This window comes from Danio rerio, chromosome 15, assembly GCF_052040795.2.
Source record: "Danio rerio strain M-AB ecotype USA chromosome 15, GRCz13ab, whole genome shotgun sequence".
Taxonomy (NCBI): domain Eukaryota; kingdom Metazoa; phylum Chordata; class Actinopteri; order Cypriniformes; family Danionidae; genus Danio; species Danio rerio.
This window is the reverse complement of record NC_141035.1, coordinates 32,107,816-32,124,211: the sequence shown is the minus strand read 5'-3', so window position 1 is coordinate 32,124,211 and position 16,396 is coordinate 32,107,816. Positions and strand designations below refer to the sequence as shown.

Genomic DNA, 16,396 nt, shown 5'->3' with positions numbered 1-16,396 from the left:
TGTTTTATCTGATGATAATCATAATGACAGGAGAGCACTTTGTTGCTATGGCTTAAATGAGATTTTGTTATGCATTAAATGAATTCGTAACTTTACTTTTACACTTACTAAAATGGTTGTTTGACGCATTTATTTAGTAAGTGAATATGAGGCATATAAGTTGGTGTTGGTTGACAAGAATCTAGCCGTAAAATTCTAACACTATAATTTCACATTATATATGATTGGCATGCTTGGTTAACAGTAGAATTATAGTGCTAACATGAAGAGGGTTTTAAAATCAGGGTAAAAAGCATGGCAAACCCTGCTTCTACACTACAAGTGTTTAACATTTCTTTAACTGCATTCTAACTGAAACAGAATATTGAGTAGTGGGCGGGGTTTTAATTTTTGCACTCCTCCCTGTCATCTTTCACTTGCAGCAAACTAACGGCTTAGCATATTTCACCCAATTCATTAAACTGACGTCATCAGAGAAGGATTGCCATTTCAGCGAGAAAGCAAATGGTTAGATTTTTGATTAAAGATCACTTAGCCTCCACCTTGGTGACTGAAGCTCTGCACAAGACTTTTGGCCAGCGGAGAAATTAAATTGATGTCATACAGACTAATGTTAAAAGTCATTAAGTTCCATGCAAAACCAATAGCTTCAACTCCAGAGTAAGCTTATATTCTTCTTCGTAAAAATCTTTGGAAATTTAAAAGTTTAAATTTTAAAATATTCTTAAACCAGTTTCTTAATTCATCTGCAATATTACAATTGTATGTACAGAGTAATTATATTGTATGCAGTCACCTGGCAAAAACGATCACATTCTTGGATAGGCTGCATTCCAAACGTAACATAAAAAGCCATACAATCGGTTGAAGTCCGTACAAGAGAAAAATTAATGTTTTCTGGTGTTTCTCGGCTAAACATAAATGTTTAACATAAATGTAACTATCAACAATGAATGCACTTTTTAATCCTGGTCGTCTTGAATTTAAGCTGAATCAAATTAACCATATGGGTCCATTGAACTTATGTTATGTCAAACTGACGTGAAACATCTTTCGTAACTTATAAACTTATATAAAATGAAGTTAGAACATGATTAACTTAGTTTAATAAGTTACAATAACCTATAACTTGTGCTGACAGAACTAATTGGTCATATAATAGTTTACACTGTGGGTATATTTATATCATTTTTTATTATATTAATTTTTATTATTATTATTATTATTATTTATGCTTAGTTATGAATGTTGAGTTAATAACACCACAACACATAACCCAACTAATAGCACCTTCCTAACGTTGGGTTATTTGGATTTAAAAATAATGCAAAAAAAAAGTGTAGAAACCTTTTTGGCTCATTTGTTGCCTTTAACAACCACTTTCACTACAAACTCATAGTTAAAGTATAGAGAGTGTAACATAACAATGATGAATTAGTTCAACTTCTGTTTATTTGTTTATTTATTGAATAATATTCATCGTAAACTTTTGTTATTTTTTGTAAAGACAGGATTCCAAAACATGTGTAACATCATACTTGTAACAAAGAGCATAGATTATAGGCTCTTTCCTTGTAATATGTAGATTATATAATAAAAGTCTGATGACTAAACTATCGACGAGTGAGAGAACCCCACATTATTGCTATGGTTACAACGCATTTTTTGTAAACTTAACGTTAGTTTAAATGTTGTGGTTACTAATCAAATTATTTGAAAGCCAAATACGAATTTGAATATAATACTTTATATATCTACCCTCTCAACTTTTAGTTGTGACTTCCATATTGGCTGTGATTTTAAAGACACCTCCACCCCACACAGCCTGTCAACATTTAATTTAAGCGTCCACGTCTGGAAACGTTAAGTCTATTAATATTACGTAAATGATTGCAATAAACAAACAAACATTACGGTGTGTCAAGGGTCAACCGGTACATTCAAAATCTACACGTTTAAAACAGCGGATGACATTTTAAAATAAATAAATAAGCGACATAAACAAGTTGTCTTACCTTATCTAGACGCGTTTGTCTTGCAGTTGCTCAGCAAGTGAACTTTAAATGAACGTTTCCTGTGTCCTTCCTTCCACACCTAACGGGACAGGTAGCCAACAACTGACACTGCAACTCACTCGAAGGATATTAAAAAAAAGAAGAGACCACATAAAAAGGCACCTGATGTGCAGACACGAGAAGCACTTTAGGGGAGGATTAAAAAGTGTCTGAATTAAAAGCACATGCTGTTTGTTTGCTCTCTCCGGCGTTCTTTGTGTTGTCAGTTGAGTGCTGTACCTGCGCCCGTGCTTATGGGAGCGAGAAAGCAGCAGTCGATTGTTGGGCGGGGCAGATGCGCTGTGGGCGGCACCAAATCTTTCTCTGTAATACTGCTGCATATTGTGCTCCCTACTGTCCAGTGTGGAGATGCTTCTAATCTAAATGATCATGACAAATGATTTTCTTTACCATGTGCGTATATAACATTTGCTATTTGAAACCAGGTGTTTTCAAACTGGGGGTAGTGTGGAAGTGATGGGGGGTCCGTGGAAATGTTTGGTTAAAAAGCATTAAAAACACACAAAAATAAAAAATAAAAAAAATGCAAAAACAATAAAAATAAAATGTCGTTAAAGTAAAAAAAAGCATTACACTAAGATAAACAGAAGTTCGTGTAACATAAACTATTCAGTAATAAATGGTTAAAAGTAATAAAATATATTAATAATGAAAAAAAAAATCCAGAACTGAGCCAACACTTATTTAATCTAAATACGTATAATTTAGATTAAATAAAATTAGAAATACTAAAAAATAAACTATTAAAATAATTATTTCAAAATATAAAGAAAATAAATAATATTAAGATAAATTAATTAAGGTTCCTCCAAAAAAGTACAAAAGGGCTCATTTTTAAAAAAATGAATGATATATACATTCATTCATTTATTTTCCTTTCTGCTCAGTCCCTTTATTAATCTGGAGTCGCCTCAGTGGAACCAACCGCCAACTTATCCAGCATATGTTTTATGCAGCGAATGCCTTTCCAGCTGTAACCCATCCCTGGGAAACCCATACACACTCGTTCACACACACATATATTCACTTTGGACTATTTAGCCAACCCAATTTACATATACCGCATGTCTTTGGACTGTGGGGAAAACCAGAGCACCCGGAGAAAACCCACACAAATGCAGAGAGAACATGCAAACTCCACAAAGAAACGCCAACTAACCTAGCCGAGGCTTGAACCAGTGACCTTCTTGCTGTGAGGCGACAGCGATACGTACTATATATATATATATATATATATATATATATATATATATATATATATATATATATATATATATATATATATAAATATAAAATATATATATATATATATATATATATATATATATATATATATATATATATATATATATATATATATATATATCAAAAAAGAAATCACAACTTGCACAGTTTGGAAGACATTTGGACCAAAACAGTTTTCAGATTCACTTTTAATATAATACTCATCTAGTTCTGGTATACAATTACTTCTGTTTTGATACTTTTTCTCTCACTAGTTAAACTGTAGTTTTATTTAAAATCCATTTAAACAACTCCTTTACCTAAAAAAGCAGAATTTGTTCAATTAGGTTTGCACTAACTTTGTTATCCTCGAATGAATAGCTAAGTCATTGAATGCATGATGTAATAAACCTTAAAAGCTAAAAAAAAAAAAATCAATAAATAAAAAATAATTTAAAGATAAAAAACTTACTTGTAAGAAATAAGTAAGATTTTACAATAGAAAAAAATATTCATTTTCTTCTAAATATTCTTTGAAATTGTGAAATGTACGTTTTTTTTTTAAGTTGTAAAATTTAAAACCTTTCCCTTGATTCATTGCATTAGACTTTAAACTTAAAACTGTTTTACATCTAAAAAAAATTTATGAAATTACTTAATAAAGCAAGTTGTGTTGCTGAGGCCAGCAGGGGGCGCTCAAAATGCAACCACTTGATCTGTGTGGGTTCTAACGCTCCAGTATATTGATGGGGACTCTATACTGCTCAGTGAGCGCAGTCTTTCGGATGAGATGTCAAACCGAGGTCCTGACTCACTGTGGTCCATAAAAAAATCCAGGATGTCCTTTGAAAAGTGTAGAGTTTTAAACCCGGCATCCTGCCCAAATTTGCCCACTGCCCTCTGACGGATAAAGAGATTCCTCTGATGTTTAAAGCGATTTGAGTGTCTAAAGCACTATATAAATGTAAGGAACTATTATTAATTGTTATCATTATTATTATTGATAAATCATACAAGCAGACATCAGTGATCTCCAAAACGTTGGTAAGTGTGTGTGGGCACATTTATTTAGGTTGCAGCATAATTCCTTCCCCCTGACATTCCTGTGCAAATAAAAAAAGTCCCACAGCCTCTAATCAGCTGTTGGTCACAGCAACCAGCTGCTCACTTACCTCCAAACTACCTATATTTATCTGTTACGCTTGTGAATAAGCTGGCATAGATTTTAACTCATGGAATAAATGCCACCAATCATTCTATACAAAGGTCCCTTACATTTTGTTTTAGTGAGAGAAAAGAAGACCCATAAACTAGATACAACAGCTTTCTTTGATCGCCACCTGGTGGACAACAAGTCACATGGCAAATAAGAAGTTTGGAGTTTTCCAAAACTTTTTGTTCCATGTTCAAGGGCAAGGCTATCTGAATAATTACCTTTAAACCGAATACATACCAAGAGACATTTTGGGGTTAACACCTTAAGAACTAATTATCTGCTTTCAATTAGTAAAAGTGACTAAGGTCACAGTCAATTACTCCTTATCCATGATGACTAAGAGCCTGTTCATTAATGAAACACACAAAAGCCCAGAGTCACTGAAGGGCATCGCACCTCATCAGCCACAGCACAAATTATTCTCCCTTCAGCCACAAAAGAGACAAAATCGCACCTAATTCTCACCCATTGCAAGCTGTCATACTTACTGAAAATGTGGATTTTCCAACCACAAACATCTAACGGTGCTATTAAACAGAAAGATGGTGTAGGGATGAGAAATCATGTTTTTCAAGTAGTATTTGTGCTTCTTAAACAAAGCAGATAAAAGCACCAGACAAAACAGCTGAATCAATTTCCAGATCAGATAGTAAAAAATAATAAAGGAGTCCAGATCAGATCACAAAATCTTAAACAATACACTAAAAGCTGAATTTCGTAATGTATTATACATCTATCAGCTTTTGTATAGAGTATAATATATACACAAGTTGTGAATATGTACATTATATACAACATATACAACATTCGAGAACCAGACAATTGTATATATATATATATATATATATATATATATATATATATATATATATATATATATATATATATATATATATATATATATATATATATATATACAACAGTTTTGTCTGGTTCTTGAATCTGATTGGCTGATAGCCGTGATATATTTAAGTAATACCCGTACAGCCTCTTTACTTTTTGTGTATTACTCCGCCCACATACAGCCAGCAACAAGCAGACACTACAGATCTAAAGTGCTGTTACAATCTTTAAAAGATGCACCTATACATCACCTTCTGTTTATTTTATGTCTGTACAATATACAGTTGAATTCAGAATGATTAGCCCCTCTGTTTATTTTTTTCCCCAATTTCTGTTTAATGGAAAAAAAAAAGATTTTTCAGCACATTTCTAAACATAATAGTTTTAATAAATCATTTCTAATAACGGATTTACTTTGTCTTTGCCATGATGACAGTAAATAATATTTTATTAGATATTTTTCAGACCCTTCTAAACAGCTTAAAGTGACATTTAAAGGCTTAACTAGGTTAATTAGGTTAACTAGGTAGGTTAGGGTAATTAGGCAAGTTATTGTATAATGATGGTTTGTTCTGGTAGTTTCTGTAGACTATCGAGAAAAATAGCTAATAATTTTGACATTAAATTGTCTTTTAAAAAATTAAAAACTGTTTTTATTCTAGCCGAAATAAAACAAATAAGACTTTTTCCAGAAGAAAAAATATTATCAGATATACTGTGAAAATTTCCTTTCTCTGTTAAACATCATTTGAGAAATACTTAAGAAAGAAGAAAATTTTCAAATGGGGGCTAATAAATCTGACTTCAACTGTATATGAGTAAATCTATACCTTTACTCACATTAAACTCTGCTTTCAAAAGACATCCGGGATAAAGTTGTAGAAAGACACAGGTTAGGAAAATCTAAAAACATTTAAAAGGCTGGAGAAATTTAAATAAAGAATACCGTTTTGCACATAAAGCTATTAAGGAGGATTTATTTTCTCTCTCAAACTACTTTTCACCACTTTTTTGAAAACAAATCAAAGACGTGTGCAATGCTGCACCAAGTTACATCAGCACTTGAGAAGTAACTTTTCTTGCATCTTACATCATGTTCTGCACAGCCCCCTCTGCGCAGCGCAGCCCACAAATCAATGACTGCTTTGTGTAGAATTTCTGCACGCTTAAATATGAATATGCCTTTTACACCCAACATTTGAGTTTAAGACATCTGCCACATGCAAACCTAAAGTGCTGACAAACTGAGATGTTTAAAAAGACTCTTTTGTAAACAACAGATGTAATTTACAGCAGAGCCACATGTTTGAACAACACATACCACACACAGACGGGCCAATGCAGAAAACACATGCTTTTGTGCTTATCAGGCAAGTTACCTAAAATGTGACAAAAGATTCTGAGCAGTTTGAAAGTTTTTTTTAATCTTTAATGTATTTTTACAGGGCTCTTCGGGTAACTTTAACTTATTTACACAAAGAAAATGAAAATACAACTTTAAAAAGGGGATTTTTCAATTTAAGGTTTATTCCTGCAGCATTACTGAGTGTGTTTTATTACTGTAGGGATCAAAATGGGATCTTTCAACATGCAAAGCAGCAAATGTTAAAGAACAACAATCCAAAAATATATATATATATATATATATATATATATATATATATATATATATATATATATGTATGTATGTGTTGCCAACATTTTTTAGTTAAGTCAAATTAACTTTTCTTGTCATCTCAACTTACTTCAGCCAAACTGACAAAAAATATTACATTAAACCTGATTAATTTGTTGAGATAAGTTAAAGTAGCATAAAATATTTGTTGTCATGACTTTGATCATATAATTAATGATAATTATTCATACTGAATATAATTTTTACAGTGTGTGGTTGTTGGTGGATAAAGACGAACAATCTTACAACCATCTTGTATGCTTAAGCATAGTTGACAATTGAATGCAATAAACGTCTCCAATATTCAACATTAAAAACACTTCAGAAGTGCCTAAAATAGGCTCATGTTTAAAGAAAATAAACTTTTAAAAGTCAGGTTTTCTACTGAGTTTTTAATGGTTTAATCCAGCAGCATTACTGGGTGGGTTTCATTAATATAGGGGTCAAAGAGCATGTAATGCGGTGGGGGTTGTAAATGGGGTCTTTCTTTTAACCATCCAAAACTGAAGATTCTGTCATCATTTACTCACCCATGACATGTCCCAAACCTGTTTGACTTCTTTTACCTGTTGAATGCAAAAGAAGATATTTTGTAGAAAGCAGGAAACCTGTAACCATTGATTTCCATAGTATTTGTTTTTCTTACTATCGAAGGCTAGAGAATAACTTTTTTTAAACTCTTCATACTGCTTTTTAGTCAGTTTTGCAATTTTAAAAATGCTTTACAGCCAAATTAATCCACAAACAACTATCAGGTTATTGATTTTACTTTTTTATCTAATTCTTTTATTTTAAACCAAATGTTAAATTTTAAGAACTGAACAGAAAGCTGCAAACCTAACCATTTACTTCAATATTTGTTTTTCTTGCTATCAAAGTTTTCCAGCTTTCTTCTTAATTTATCTTCAAAAATCTTCTTATAAAGTTTTGCAACTACTTCATAGAGTGTACATTTTATTTCTGGTCGAACTATCCCTTATTATATTACATAATGTTTGCTGAAAAAAAGAAAAAATTTGCATGGATAATAAATGTTACTATGTAAGAGCTCAGAGCAACAGACAAAACAACTAATGTGCAAAAGAATGACCACCTAAACATAACAAAATGAAAAACATACCATATGAAAATTATTAAAATATTTAGATTATATACTGCTGCAGTACCGTTTCTGCACCACACCCGCAGCCAGAAAAAGAATTCAGTTTGACGTGGCACTGTTGGGGGAGGATGTGAGATGTGGGAACAAGCCTCTGCATCCCCCGACAGAAGAATCTAGAAGGAATGCTGACAAAGACAGACTCAAACTCAATCAATAAATCAGTTATTTTATACATCCAGAGGTCAATCGTGTGATTTAAAGAGAAACATTATGTTCTTGTGTTAAAATTCATATGCTGTTGTTCAAACCAACTGCCAACTCAGCACTGCAAATGTGAGCTCGACGATAAAACGTTGCATGCTACAAAACATTATCATCCTTCCTTACAAACTTTATGCCAAAACAACACATTTTCACCAGTTTTAATGAAAATAACAATAGTTTGTTTGCAAAGTACAGCTGTTTTCAGAAGGCTTTAGGACCTTGCAGAGGTGGTCATTTGATCCAGAGGGAGGGCTTTCTCTGCATCCCCAGGAAATCCAGACATCCTCATTTGAATAGCCCGTGTCCAGCTTCTAGAAGTTTCTTTCCTGGAGTATAAAGGCCTCTGCTTCAAACACAGCAAACCAGCATCCAAGAAGAAGAAGAAGAAGAAGAAGGAGAAGGAGAAAAAGAAGAAGACTACGAAGAAGAAGACGAAAAAGACAAAGAAGAAGAAGAAGAAGAAGAACATCTGAGAAGAGGAGAGGAAAAAAGAGGAAAACATCCAAACAGCTGTCCAAGGTAAATATTGGGCGAAATTATTTTATTCACAAATATTTATATGGGATTGCTTTTGTTGCATGCAAAAAAAAAAAAAAAAAAAAAACTACTGCACACAGGGTCAAAGAATACTTTTTACTACTCTTCATACTGTTTTTTGTTAGTTTTGAAGTTTTAAAAATGTTTTACAGCCAAATTAATTCCCAAACTTTTTTTATCTTAATTCTTTAATATTTAATCCAACATGCAAAACTGCAGAAAGGAAACAATAAACTAAATGTTACATTTTAAGAGCTAAAAAACTAAAGGTTCTTCTCAAAGCATTTTTGTCCAGATTTTTACCATTACATTTTTATCCTGAAAGTGGCAAGTCAGTGATTGAGTTTTTCCATTGGGAGTGGTTTGTTGCTATCTCTCCATCAGTGCTCCCTCTGCCATTCAGATGCGGGTCTACTGTGGAAGTTCTGATTGGACAAAAAGTTTTTTTCTCTAAAGTTCTTCTAGCCAATAAGAAGAGAAGAGTCGGCGTGTCTTTCTTTCTCTGTGTGCATGCAGTAGCAGCAAACTCTAAATCAAACCTTTGCTGAATTAAGAAATACAGCAAGGAGTTGATTTAGCACAGTTACCAATGTATATAAACATACTTTTGTGTAGATTACCCAAATGCACCTCTTGTCTTTCAGAGTGAAAATCCATATCGTTGACAACTATGAATATGAAAACATATCAAGGTATTCACGATGATAAAAAAGCAACATACAAAGAAAAAAAAGAGATGGAAAAACAAAACAAATGCTAATGGACAACAATGCTGCGGTTGCTGCTGCATAAAGACACATATCATCTTACATACACTCAAGTGTAGTTGGCAACTGAATCCAAAAACTGCTCTAATATTCAACATTAAGCACATTTCAGAAATGCCTAAAAAACAGGCTCATGTTTAAGGGATAATTCACCACAAAAAAAAAAGGTATTTGCTGTTAATTTACTCACCCTAGTGTCCATCAAAGACAAAGCTGACTGAAACATATTTTAATAAAAAATTTAGCAGTCAACAGCTCCTAGCACTTTGAGAGTAAAAACCATATACAGGTAAAATAAAGGTAATACCCATGGCTCTTGAAAACACCTTAAGGTCAGTTTGTTCAGGAATTTACAACCTTATTATATTTAATCTTTACAATCTTTGATCAGCCTCTGTGTTGTGTCTTGAATGAATTAATGATAGGCTAGACTCTAGAGCAAAAGCTTCCAGTTGTTTTGTTTTTGGGTGAACTATCCCTTTAAGCAGCACATTCCCGTGAGATTAGTCTACGCCGCTGCTATTGTTTAACTGGTCTAGAAAACATGACCTACAGGTTTAATTTCTGTAGGTTTACCAATTTACAATACAAAGACTTAAATAAAAGTGATAAAAAACATTAAAAAACACTAGTTTGCAGCCTTTTGTTTCTATAAAACTGACACATGAAATATTAAAATTAGCCTTTATATTGTACAACTGCTTTGGTCTAAAAAAAAAACATAACCTACAGCCTTAATTTCTGTAGGTTTACCAATTTACAATACAAAGACTTAAATAAAAGTGATAAAAAACATTAAAAAACACTAGTTTGCAGCCTTTTGTTTCTATAAAACTGACACATGAAATATTAAAATTAGCCTTTATATTGTACAACTGCTTTGGTCTAAAAAAAAAAACATAACCTACAGCCTTAATTTCTGTAGGTTTACCAATTTAGTTTGCAGCCTTTTGTTTCTAAATCTGACACATGGAATATTAAAATGAGCATTTCTGATAAATTGGGCAATTTGCACTAAGTATCACTTGTAATCTCTCTGCTATAGGCTTTTCGTATCCAAAAATCCAGCCAGAATGTGGGTATCCAGCCTCATTGCTCTGTGCCTTTTGGCTGTGGCCGTGTCCGGTGAGGACAAAAAGTTGAGCACTCATGCAACCTCCATGGCAGACACCAGCGCCAATCTGGCCTTCAATCTCTACCACAATGTGGCTAAAGAAAAGGGTCTCGAGAACATCCTCATCTCACCTGTGGTGGTGGCATCTTCTCTTGGTATGGTGGCAATGGGAAGCAAGTCCTCCACTGCATCCCAGGTGAAGAGCGTCCTGAAGGCTGACGCTCTGAAAGACGAGCATCTGCATACGGGCTTATCAGAGCTTCTGACTGAGGTCAGTGACCCGCAGACCCGCAATGTGACGTGGAAAATCAGTAACAGGCTGTACGGCCCCAGCTCTGTCAGCTTTGCTGAAGACTTTGTTAAGAACAGCAAGAAGCACTACAACTACGAGCACTCCAAAATCAACTTCCGCGACAAGAGAAGTGCTATTAACTCCATCAATGAGTGGGCCGCCAAGACAACTGATGGAAAGCTGCCAGAAATTACAAAGGATGTGAAAAACACAGACGGGGCTATGATCGTCAATGCTATGTTCTTCAAACGTAAGTATTTATAAATTATGTTATGTGATTCTGCAATGAGCACAGCTGTTCTTATTCTTATTCACAAATAGTTCACTTTACTAGAAAATTTCTCAGAAACCCTTTTCCTTAAAACACTTACAGTAAGCTATTACACAATGTGAAACTAAACAGCCCTAATCTTCTATATAGTTCTGTCAATTATTTTTTCTATTTTATTTTAAAATATGACAAAAATAATTTAATAATAATAATAAAATGTACTTGTTTCCACAGCCCACTGGGATGAGAAGTTCCACCACAAGATGGTTGACAACCGTGGTTTCCTGGTGACCCGCTCTCACACAGTCTCTGTCCCAATGATGCATCGCACAGGTACTGTAAACCCAACAGCCTGTTGTCTCCTATTAAAAAGTCAATAATATCCACATAGGTATTTAACAGTTCTCGTCTTTTACAGGAATCTACGGCTTCTATGAAGACACGGAGAACAGGTTTCTAATAGTCAGCATGCCTTTGGCGCATAAGAAGTCCAGCATGATTTTCATCATGCCGTACCACGTGGAGCCTCTGGATCGGCTGGAGAATCTTCTCACCCGCCAGCAGCTGGACACCTGGATTAGCAAACTTGAGGAGAGAGCGGTCGCCATCTCTTTGCCCAAAGTGAGCATGGAAGTCAGCCACGACCTTCAGGTGAATATGACAGATTTCTGCCTCACAGTTGCTCGTAAACCACTCTTTCTCTCTCCATGCATGATGTACAAGCATCTTTTTCCTTGCTTTGCAGAAACATCTTGGAGAACTCGGTCTCACTGAAGCTGTGGACAAGTCTAAGGCAGATCTGTCCAACATTTCCGGCAAGAAAGACCTTTACCTCTCCAATGTCTTCCATGCCTCCTCCTTGGAGTGGGACACAGAGGGAAACCCATTTGACCCCAGCATTTTCGGCAGTGAGAAGATGAGGAACCCCAAGCTCTTTTACGCCGACCATCCCTTCATTTTCCTTGTGAAAGACAACAAGACCAACTCCATCCTTTTTATTGGCAGGCTAGTTCGCCCTAAGGGTGATAAGATGAGAGATGAATTGTAACTTTTAGGCTATTTGAATGAACTTTTGGAAATTTATTTTTTATTATTATTTTTTTTCAAACTGTTATTATTGTAATTAATGGTGTTACCTCAGGTGTATGGACAATCTAAGTGAATTTGTCAGTACAAAAGCATTGTTTAAGAAGATAGGTGGTATGTGTCAGGAGCAATGGTAGAAATAAGTGAGATATATTTGAACCGCACAAAAGGACCAGTGGTTTGACATCAATTATGTCATGTGAATTATTCAATTAAACACTATGCTTACATTAAGTGTAGTGTAATTGATGTTGAGCCATGGTGTTATGATATTCATGATAGTGCTTGTAGAACCTCTCTTTATGAGTTTGTAACATCTGGGTAGGGTTGACCTTATCTTTAATGTTTAAAGGGAAAAGGTAATCCTACTCAATTGTTTCTTAAAGCACAGTTTTGTAGGCTCTTTTATTTCACTTTCATCCAACAAAACGAACTGCTGCAGAAATTTCCAGGTTGACAAATGCCATGTTTTGATATGTCTTAATTCTAAAAATGTTTTGAGCAAGTTTTTCCTTCTTTTTGTCATCATTTTTTTCAATAAACTGAAATGGAAAATATCTATAATATCATGTCTTTTTTATACTTTTAAATTATTTAGAATTATAAATAATACATCATTATAAAGGTGCTGCGGTGGCGCAGTGGGTAGCCACATCACCTCACAGCAAGAAGGTTGCTAGTTTGAGTCTCGGCTATGTCAGTTGCCATTTTTGTGTGGAGTTTGCATGTTCTCCCCTTGTTGCGGTGGCTTTCTTCCGGGCGCTCCGGTTTCCCCCACAAGTCCAAAGACATGCAGTATAGGTGAATTAGATAAGCTAAATTGTCCGCAGTGTACGTGAGTAAATGAGAGTAAATGAATGTTTCCCAGTGGTGGGTTGCAGCTGGAAGGGCATCAGCAGCGTAAAATATGCTGGATAAGTTGGCTGTTTATTCCGCTGTGGTGACCCCAGATTAATAAAGGGACTGAGCCAAAAAGAAAATGAATGAATGAATGAATGAATGAATGATTGAACATAAAGAAGTTGATGTTAACATGAAATAAAACAAATAAAACCAACAAATGGCAGATAAAAGCTCGGTGGCTTGCCTCATAAAAATTGAACTTTGGTAACCACATGGTTTGCACATGGTTTGCACATAATAAATCGTTATTAAAAAAACACTCTGTGGGAATCATTTTTGTAATTTACAAGTGAGGCAAAACATTTACCGCCTGATCACCACACATCACATAAATAAACAATATTGTATTTTCAATTATAAAAAGGGTGAAACTTGATCAATTTGAATACTGTTTACATTATTAAATGAGCTATTTGCACACATACTTCATTTCAGCCAGCCAGCCTCAGCACTTCTGGTGAACTTTCATTTAATATCTGATTTCTTTACAATATAAAGTGGGTCTCAGCCCGAAAAGAAGCACAGCATTAAATTCTGTTTACTTTACACCAGTATTTTCAATACTGGTGTAAGAGTTTCTGCGCTAACCTGCTGATCCTGACGATGCTAGATAACTACAACTAAATGAATGCTTACTGTAAGTCTATTTAACTAAATGTATTGTAATTACATTACAACATCAATGATGTAAACAGAACCTTGCGAAATTGACAATAGTCACATTAAACGTTCACTGGAAGTTTATCATTGGCTGTAAAACACTAGCTGTGCATAGAGCCCATTTACAGTGTTGTCTGTTTAACATTACAACGGTTTTCTTGTCGTCTTGTCTGAGCAAAAAAGTTCACATACTAACCATTTCTAATACCAGTGGCGCCTTGTCCGTCCCCGTGTTTATAGTGATTATGAGACCTGCAAATCACAGCACATTGTCACTGCTCTGTCATTACAAACAGTTTAATCCCATTCATTCCGCCTGGCTTGATGTGTCAAATCCTGGAATGTAGAGCTTTATCTGTGTGTTTATGGCAGTGTCTCACCTCCTCACCTGACACACACTTCCCTGACACCCTGCTGTCTTTATGGTACCATAAACACCACAATTTAAAAGAGGATTGTTGATGTTGGAGAGCAGTAATTTCCTTTCACACTTGCAGATCCGTTCCGTGGACATAAACGAAGGAGGAATTAGAGGCTGGAGTCAAGGGCTCTCACGGTGAGATGGGCAATCAGCAGAGGCTAAAAATACCCAAAGAGGAAGAGATTACTAATCAATGTGTAACCTTGACAAAAAATGACCTTGAATCCTTGTGCAACATTTGTTTCATAAATGGTTGGTTTAAGGAGTTAAAAATATGATTAAAAAACGGCATCCTAGTTTAGTGTAGGACTACAATACAAACATCTGTATTACAGCGCCATCTTGTGGTAAGCAACCAAACTGCATATTTATTATTTTAATAATAAATTACTTTTTAAAAGACTGAAAAAGTCACAATTTCATCTTAATCACAATCTTATTTTAAACTATAAAAACCAACAGCTTAAATTGTGTATCGAAATTATAAATACATATACTGTAGGCTATCATGCTTATTAATGAACATTTTGAAGTGAAAAAAATACTTATTTGTTTGCAACACTATACTGTTTCCTTAATGTATTGAGAACAAAATAAGTTTAATTTAAAAATGTAAAAATGCAACTTTGTGCCATTACCAAGTGATTTTACTTAATTTTGCACACAAAAAGAAAACTTTGAAAAAAAAGAAGAAAAAAGTTTGAATAACTCTGCTCCAAACCCCTAGAATATGAAAAGAATTGTACTTTATCTTCTTGTCTGACTGTGAGTTTTCTTTTTCCGTTTTTGTCTTGTTTTCCAGCAAATGTCATAAGATTCTGAAAGCAGGTAAGATAAGAAACTGTGCAGTCACTCCAGAGATAAAACATTACTTTATTTTACAATTTCATTTAAAATAAAATTAGCTGTAACTTTTGTGTGCTCTCAAATACCTGTATTGGAGTTCTTATGTAGCAACTTCAGACCAGCGGCTTTAAAATTCATAAATGGCCCAGGATTGTGTGTATTTTGTGTTGTAGAGCAAAACTGTAAAAATAACAAACCTTGGTCTGACACCATAAAAAACAATCCCTAATCTACTAGCCTGCTTGTAAATCCTAAGTAAAATTACTCATCTCAACTCATTTTTGTCCACTTTTCCGGGGCAGGTCAGGGGGCAGCATTCTTAGGAGAGAACCCCAGACTTCCCTCTCCCCAGACACTTCATCCATGTCATCCAGGGGTATCCCAAAGCGTTCCCTGACATAGTCATAGACATAGTCCCTACAGCGTGTCCTGGGTCTTCACCGTGGCCTCCTCTCCATGGGACATGCCTGGAACTCCTCCCTAGGTAGGCGTCCAGGAGGCATCCGAAACAGATGCCCGAGCCACCTCAGCTGACTTCTCTTGATGTGGAGGAACAGCGGCTCTACTCAATTATCCTCCCGGGTGACAAAGCTCCTCTCCCTATCTAAAAGGGTGCGCCCTGCCACTCTGAGAAGGAAACAAATTTCGCCCACTTGTATCCGAGATCTTGTCCTTTCAGTCATGACCCAAAGCTCACGACCATAGGTAAGAGTAAGAATGTAGGTTGACCGGTAAATAGAGAGCTTTGCCTTTCGGCTCAGCTCCTTCTTTACCACAACGGACCGGTACATCGACCACTTTACTGCTGCTGCTGCATCAATTGGTCTGTCAATATCACGTTCCAACCCTGCCTTACTCATGAACAAAACCCCAAGATGCTTGAACTCCTCAACCTGGGGTAAGACCTGGATATGTCAAACCATCTTTTTCCTGGGGTTGGGGCTCAAATGCGAGCTCCTGGTGGCCGGGTTTTATCCTACGGATTCCAGGGGACGATCTGCAGGGGGAGCTGTAAAGGGCCGGGGCATTGTGGAACAAGTGGTGGTCGAAGGTTAGGACCATGACAACCCAATCGTCAGGAACAGAAACTAAAACTAAAC

At 35.2% G+C, this 16,396-nt stretch overlaps 2 protein-coding genes and 1 long non-coding RNA gene across 15 annotated transcripts in view; 1 reads left to right on the top strand and 2 right to left on the bottom strand.

Annotated features, from left to right (window-relative positions):
• The window catches only part of gdpd5b (glycerophosphodiester phosphodiesterase domain containing 5b), a 90,715-nt gene extending 88,436 nt beyond the window's left edge, over positions 1 to 2,279 (bottom strand). For all 10 annotated transcript variants that reach the window (XR_015509633.1, XR_015509634.1, XR_015509636.1 and 7 more), the window contains exon 1: positions 2,016 to 2,279. The gene's annotated coding sequence lies outside the window, so the exon portion shown is untranslated. The remainder of the gene's footprint in view (positions 1 to 2,015) is intronic.
• Positions 2,280 to 8,760: 6,481 nt separating this feature from the next.
• Positions 8,761 to 13,023, top strand: serpinh1b (serpin peptidase inhibitor, clade H (heat shock protein 47), member 1b). Of its 4 annotated transcripts, none has more exons than NM_131204.2 (6): positions 8,761 to 8,918; positions 9,581 to 9,628; positions 10,749 to 11,359; positions 11,615 to 11,713; positions 11,799 to 12,031; positions 12,126 to 13,023. In NM_131204.2, the coding sequence occupies exons 3-6, from the start codon at positions 10,777 to 10,779 to the stop codon at positions 12,426 to 12,428; spliced, it is 1,218 nt and encodes a 405-aa protein (NP_571279.2). In that variant the 5' UTR covers positions 8,761 to 8,918; positions 9,581 to 9,628; positions 10,749 to 10,776; the 3' UTR covers positions 12,429 to 13,023. The 4 variants fall into 4 exon arrangements, with proteins under 4 accessions (NP_571279.2, NP_001296752.1, XP_087138534.1 ...); XM_087282408.1 differs by having other exon boundaries at positions 8,764 to 8,918; positions 9,581 to 10,450; positions 10,629 to 11,359; NM_001309823.1 differs by lacking the exon at positions 9,581 to 9,628.
• Positions 13,024 to 14,224: 1,201 nt separating this feature from the next.
• Positions 14,225 to 16,305, bottom strand: LOC141377863 (uncharacterized). The gene is made up of 3 exons (XR_015509684.1): positions 15,383 to 16,305; positions 14,418 to 14,608; positions 14,225 to 14,281 (listed from the first exon to the last, which is right to left on the bottom strand). It is a non-coding gene; the product is annotated as an uncharacterized LOC141377863 (long non-coding RNA).
• Between the last annotated feature and the right edge of the window lie 91 nt (positions 16,306 to 16,396).

Excerpts from the sequence above, each read along its gene's own strand:
- serpinh1b (XM_087282407.1), top strand. The coding sequence starts at position 9,561 with ATGCACCTCTTGTCTTTCAGAGTGAAAATCCATATCGTTGACAACTAT. Across the intron at positions 9,629-10,748 it reads GAATATGAAAACATATCAAG|GCTTTTCGTATCCAAAAATC; the intron begins GTATTCACGATG and ends TCTCTGCTATAG. Across the intron at positions 12,032-12,125 it reads AAGTCAGCCACGACCTTCAG|AAACATCTTGGAGAACTCGG; the intron begins GTGAATATGACA and ends CTTGCTTTGCAG.